The 6782-nt window shown below is 40.2% G+C and overlaps 1 protein-coding gene across 1 annotated transcript in view; it reads left to right on the top strand.

The window, feature by feature from the left end:
• The window catches only part of OLA1 (Obg like ATPase 1), a 110600-nt gene extending 104141 nt beyond the window's left edge, over positions 1-6459 (top strand). The window contains exon 11 of the mRNA XM_066634773.1: positions 5945-6459. Within this exon, the coding sequence (XP_066490870.1) occupies positions 5945-6046 (102 nt within the window). The 3' untranslated portion in view covers positions 6047-6459. The remainder of the gene's footprint in view (positions 1-5944) is intronic.
• The last annotated feature ends 323 nt before the right edge of the window (positions 6460-6782 follow it).

The raw sequence follows: 6782 nt of genomic DNA, 5'->3' as shown, positions 1-6782 counted from the left end.
AGTTTGATCTTCTTTCCTAACACTAGAGGGCAGAGACTGATTAGGTGCCCAAAGTTGGGCACTGTTAACAGCTGTTCATAGTGTTGTTATCAGATAATAACAGATAAAATCAGATTTAATTTTATTAAATGTGGAATGAAATAACACTTCCTGTATTGTAGTAATGTTTCTCTTTTTACCAAGATGTTCTGCTCTTTGAAACCCATGAAGCAACGCTTTGATCTTTAGTGTGCCATTGTTTTGGCACTCTTGATCTGTTTGCTAGCATTGTGAAAAGACAAAAGAGCTAAATTTTAGTATACTGAAACATTCAGAGCATTCTACCAAAATGCGTTAAAAGACTGTCGAGACCATGTTTCTTTCATTGTCTTCTCTTTGGTAACGTTTAAGGTGTGTAATACTGTAATTTCAAATGTAGGTTATTCTCAGTAGTATCGCTAAAGAAGATTGCACTGAGCCAGCAGGGTTTTAATGGGTCTGTTTGAACCCTAGGAAGAGTGTGTGTATGGGTGAGGTGGGGGTGGGGAATCCCATTCTAATTGGTTTGTTGTGGCATGTGAACTATTTTAAGAAAGGGAAGTTGAGCTCTAGCCATACAAGTAAACTACAGCCATGAATAAATCATGTCTAAAAAAAGAATGAAGAAGCATGTTTACTTGTACAATTGTACCAGAAGGGCCAGTATAGTTGTGAATATGTCATGTTTTACTTGAGAGCATTATTGTGATCTTTAAAAAAAATAGATTTTTTTCAAGATGTTTTGATTTAAATCTTACATCATATGCTTGCCCAAAGACATTTTATAAGCTGTAAATCATAATATTAGGTATATAAACATGCAAAGTACACTTTATACATTCAGAGTTTTATGAAATTATGGTTTGGGAAAAAGCCAAGCATTGCACTGCTGTACATTGGGATGGATTGGTATTGTAAGCGAGAAAGGCCACCATTTATTTCTGTTTATATTATAGAACTGATTTTGAGAGTTTCCAGATTCAGCGGAAACAACAGTGGTCATGGGTGTTGCTTGCTTTGTATGTAACGAAACTGATCGATTTTTAAGTTTATTTTGTGTGGGTCTGACACCAGTACAGCATAACTAATTTAATGCCAGTGCTGTGAACTATACACTGAATAGCTCTGTGTGGGCTTTGTAGTCTACAGGGATATCACATTATTAGCAATCATATCTGCTTAGGCAAAGCTGGCTTCTACAGATGGCTGCTTTCAAGTGCAAATGAACTGGTTAGACGTGTCTTGTTTAATACATACTCAAGATTCACAAATGGGTATTGATTTTTTTCAGCCAGTGTTTCTGATAGCAATGAAAATGGATTAAATGGCCTCCAGGGAATTTAAAGGAACACAGTCACTTTTAATTAATTGTGAACTGGTAGCTAAAATACATAATACTTGTATTAGTATGTCAGAATGTATTTAATTAAAAGTGACTGTGCCCACTTTGCTAAAACAATGAATCTAGCCACTTTGAATGGAACAGGCTATTCCAAGAATACTTGTACATTAAGCACCTCTCCTGTCTACAACAGAAAATCATACAATGTTCTGGTCAACAGCTATTTTTGCTAGCTGCCATTAGCATAGTTGCCTGCCACCAAGCCCTATTGCTGCTGCTTTCTCTCCCCAGCTCTTCCCCCACCCTAACAGAACCACCTCTCTCTTTCCTCCTCCTCCTCTTCTCCCTGCAAAAAACAAGGAGTCTTCGTTGGAGGGTGCAAGGCTAAATAGAATACCAGATGCTGGGGAGTGTCAGCAAGATGCAAGTCTCTCTGATGCATCTGGTGGACCACTGTGAGATACAGGAAACTGGACAAGATGAGCCCTGGGCCTGATCAAGCAGGGCTCTTCTTATGTTCTTCAGGCTGTATATGAGGCATTGCCTTACAGTGGACGATCTAGGTCTCTTCCTCATCCTGGATAGCTCCACAACTTCGAGAATGCAACCAAGGCTGATACCTAACCAAGAGGAATAGCATCTGCTGCTCCTGGTTGTCACACCCAAAACAGGAGTGGGCCTTGTGTACTGTTTTAAACAGCTTGGGGGTTAAAAATGTGAGGGAGTGAAGGGGAGAAATAAAAGGAGTGAAGGGGAGAGGCCTTGCCAAACATTCCTGGAACAGTCTCTCCATTGGAAATGGCTTCTCCATCTTTGCATTGCTTGAAATGGCTCAAGGGAAAAGGAAGGAAAGAAAGGTAGACGAAAGGAGAAGGTAACACCCAACACACACCCCCATGTGAGAGAAGGATCAGATCCTGGGACCCCCAGTTGGCAATCCCTGACATAGGTATTTCATAACATAATCTCAAGCGTGGGTAAATGCAGCTGACATTTATGGACCAATTAGTATATGTCACTAGTTTTAGTTTAATTATTCTTGAGTTCAGACATTGCTGCAGTCTTCAAACTGCCCTATCTATATTAGTAAAATTTCATAAAACAATAACTTAGTTATTCCGTAGTAATAAATACACATATATTGATGAAAGGTAGCTATCATAGCATCAGATATTCATTGTCCAGCCAGTTCCTTCTGAGAAAATTGAATGTGCAGTACAAGTTGAGTCTCATTATTTGAAAGGGTTCCATTCCCAGAACTCACATGTATGACAAAAATCGCACTAAAGCAAATCAATTTTAAAAACAGTCCCTTTGTTCGAAACTTTTAAAAACAACCTTGCTGACCTTTTTGATGTAAAAGAGGCATTAGGCAGACCAGGAGGTCTGGTCTAGAGGGTAGAGCCTCCGATAGCCCGAAGATAACATCAGAAGGTCGCCAGTTTGAGGACACTGGCAGCTCCCTGAACGGCTGAGAATGGCGAGACCTTGAAGCACCGCTAACAAGCTGAGCTGAGTGATTCCATCTGCTCTTGGTGTGAGCAAGAAGCGTCTTGGCTGCCCTCCAAGTGAGAGATGGAGCTGCTTGTCAGCCTGCATGGGAGAACTGGAGGCCAGAAGTGAGACCAAACCAGGAAGAGCCGTTCTGAAATGTTGGTTCTTGAAAGAGAGAACTTCTATGATTGTAAAAATCCCCTTGAGGGATTTAGAAATGCCTGCCTATGTAAACTGCCTTGAATAAAGTCAGAGGAGTAATTCGATGACCAGAAAGGCGGTATATAAATACCTGGTTGTTGTTATTATTATTATCATCATCATCATCATCATCCATCAATCAGTCTCTCTCCAGGCAAGCCAGCAACCCCTCCCTTCACCCAGAGCAAAGTGATCTTTCTTTCAGGTGCTCAGGGGAAAGGGAGAGGACGCTTTGCCTTGGAGTGAAACCTGGAGAGAGAATGATTGATGGATTATCAACTGACTGCTCTCTCTCTCTCTCTCTCTCTCTCTCTCTCTCTCTCTCACACACACACACACACACACACACAGACAGACACATTAACGAGGCTATTGTTAAACAACTGTTTTCCTTTAATTTAAAGAGCCTTTCTCATCACATTGAGATAGAAAAATCTGTGGATAATTAGGTTATACCTGTAATTCCTTGCATAACTCTCTCTCTACAATAGTAAGAAAAGCAGTTCTTTTAAACTGTGATTTTAAAGGGATGCATTTTTCCCCTTCTCCAGGGATCAGCACATTCCTTCTCATTTGCAGGGGCCATTTGTGTTGAGTCAAATCCGTGTATTAAAAATCTGTGTATAACAAGGTTGGACCTGTATATTGAATGAACAATATAGTGCCGTATCACGTCAGGAACATCAGTAATGTTAACGGATCTTTATGCTACCTGTTGCCAAAACACAGAAAACCATTTGTTTTGCAGAACCATAAAACTGAACCACTGAGTTGAAAGGCCTTGTTTCTGTCTTAGATTTTCTTTGTGTTGTATGGAACTCTTGAAGAAAGTCATATTAACACCCTTTCTGTTCTTACCGTTATTCTGGCCCAGCCTTTCCCTGTAGTGCCTGTAACTGTTTTACACTTAGGGTACAGGTAGAAAGAAATCCTGCATGATAATTACATTCTCTGACGTTTGGGTGGCAGGTGTGTGACTTGTTTTGTAGCTGGTCTGATTACTGGGTTTAGTGATGCAAAATTTCTTTCAAAATCACTTTCTCATGCTGAATTCTGGCCTTTCTGTGTTACCCCATGAGATGGAATATGGTCTACATAGTCCCATAATATTTTTACCAACACAACCTGAATCCCTACATTTTCCCAAACAAATCCTTGATACGAGCACATTAAAATGCTTATTCCACTGTCCCATGTCTAAAGCTGGCATGAGACATTTTTATGTTCTTAGGGAAATATTAATGCCAGCTGCTGCACTGGCTTCCCACATTCAGAGCCAAAGCCCACAGTGAGGCAGCTACTTACAACTCCATTTCATGGAGGCTGCTGTACTAGTAAACTTTTCCTGTACACAGAATACCTTATACACAGATCTGGTGACTTTCTCCATGGTACTATGGCCCTTTTAAAGTTTATTTCACTGTAGTTTGTGGTGGCATGGAGAACATAATTGGATTACTGGGCAAGGCAAACCCCACAGTTTGCTGTGCGGAAGAGCCTCTACCTGGTAGCCATCTCATTGCTGCTTGTTAGTGAGCATTGGTTCTGGCAGGCTGTGTTGACTTACTCCTCCATCTCCAAATACCCCAGACTTTGTGCTTGCCATTTCCTATTCCTGTTGAGGAAATTTTGTGCATGCTTTGTGCTTTCATCAAGTCCTCTGTTCCATCAGCATCAATTGTTATTAAAGAATGGAGCATGGAAACATCAAGATTGAGGTGGAAACTAAAATTCCCTTCACCTTGGTGTTCCTGCCTGGATATAAGCCAGAGGTACCCAAACCGGGGCGCCCTGACACTCCAGCCAGGGAAGCTATGTCGCTGCCCCCTTAAGGGGTCAGGTGACAGCAACAGTGGTGTTGTGATTGCCACAATTGTGCCACCACCAGGGAGGAAAGTGGTTTTTAAAAATTCAACTGGGGGTCACTGTGACTCTCTGGAGGGTCTGGGGAGCCCATAACCCCCTATGCAGGCCTCTCCACATTTCCAAACTGTTGTAAAATGCTTTAAAAAGCTACATCCAGTTTTTGCCACGAAACCAGAAGTGGCATATTTTAGCATTTTATAGCAGTTTGAGGCATGGAAAGGCCTGAAGAGGGGATTATAGGCTCCCCGGACTCTCCAGAGAGTCATAGTGACCCCCAAGTAAATTCTTAAAAAACCCTTTCCTCCCTGGAGGTGGCGCGATTGTGGTGATTGCATTGTAACTCCTCCCTTCCCCCACAAACACCAAATTCTTCTTTAGAATTAGGGGACTACTGGTGTAAGCCTATAAAATTCACCTAGCCCAGTGACCTCTCTGCCTTTTTTCCCTGCCTTTTTTTTTTTTAATGGAGATTTTTCAAGATGATGGACATAGGTTTGCACATATAACAGCATTTATTGGGAGAGGGGGAAAGTGTTTGGTGATTTTAAGATTGGACAGTACTTTGTTTGTGGAGAGAGAGGCAAAGTCATCCTGAGAATCGTTCTTAAACCAATTTGATAATGGTAGTCACATATGAACTTTGTTGATTGGAAGATAATTCTCACATTGGTGTCTCTTCTGTTTAGCAAGATGATTCTGGAATAAATAATTGAGGAGGAAATCTAAAAACACCATTTCCATTACATACCTGTGTTTAAGGATGCAAAACAAATGCACAGTTGACATTACATAGCAAAACTTGATAGCAATGTTGTTTTCATTATTTGCAGCAAAGAATAAATTATGATTACATATTTGTCAATCAAATTCTGCCCAAGTCAAGAAGTTATAGCTAGAGAATGCTTTTTTTTCTGAGCAGATAGCATTTGATTCAAAATAAGCATTGCTTTTTAAAATACGGTTTATATATGCACTTAACATGAATGTCGTAATCCACTCTCGTTCTATTTCTTCTGTACACAGGCTGCTGGGAAATACAGACAGCAAGGCCGGAATTATATAGTCGAAGATGGAGATATTATCTTCTTTAAATTTAACACACCTCAACAGCCTAAGAAGAAGTGAATATAAGATTTGTTTGTTGATTAGAATTAAACTCTGTTACTTAAAAAAGCATATGACTTTTTATTTAGATAGGGATATCTGAAAAAAGGCTACAACATGTATGCCTAAGGACAAATAACCCCACAAATGCAGCCCCTCTTGTTTGTTTTAAATTATGACACCGTCTGTGAACGTACAAGTTCACTTAAATGTGAACAGCTCTGCATTTCAAACGATTAAGACTACTCTAAATTGCTGGAGCTTTTCAGGAACCATATTACTCTCATGATACTTCATTAATCTCCATCATATATGCCAAGCCTGACATGTTTGACAGAGAGGACAATGTGGCTTGCTCCTTTTTGAATCTACAGATAATGCATGTTTTACAGTACTCCAGATGTCTACACTCAATAAAACATTTGACAAAACCAGCCTCTGTGTGTTTGGGGATGTCTGTATTGACTGAATGTGGTGTGCTGAATGTGATACGGCACCTGGTGGATGCTGATTACAGAATTTTAAGACGTGTATGATACTGTAACTGGCAGTGGGGGCAGCTGCAATTGTATCTTAAGAGGGAGCCTTTCATTTGAATCAGATGACTAGGATGCCAATGATTTGTTTCAAAAAAGTTAATGTATTTGTAGATTGCCACCCCTTTCAAGTGGATGTCTAACACGATAAAAAGATATATGCTTTAAGTTATTTTGAGAGAAAGTAAAGAACATGTGTTGAAATAGCATTCTTTTACCAC

This window comes from Tiliqua scincoides, chromosome 1 (assembly GCF_035046505.1).
Source record: "Tiliqua scincoides isolate rTilSci1 chromosome 1, rTilSci1.hap2, whole genome shotgun sequence".
Classification (NCBI taxonomy): Eukaryota; Metazoa; Chordata; class Lepidosauria; order Squamata; family Scincidae; genus Tiliqua; species Tiliqua scincoides.
This window is presented reverse-complemented; position numbering and strand designations above follow the sequence as displayed.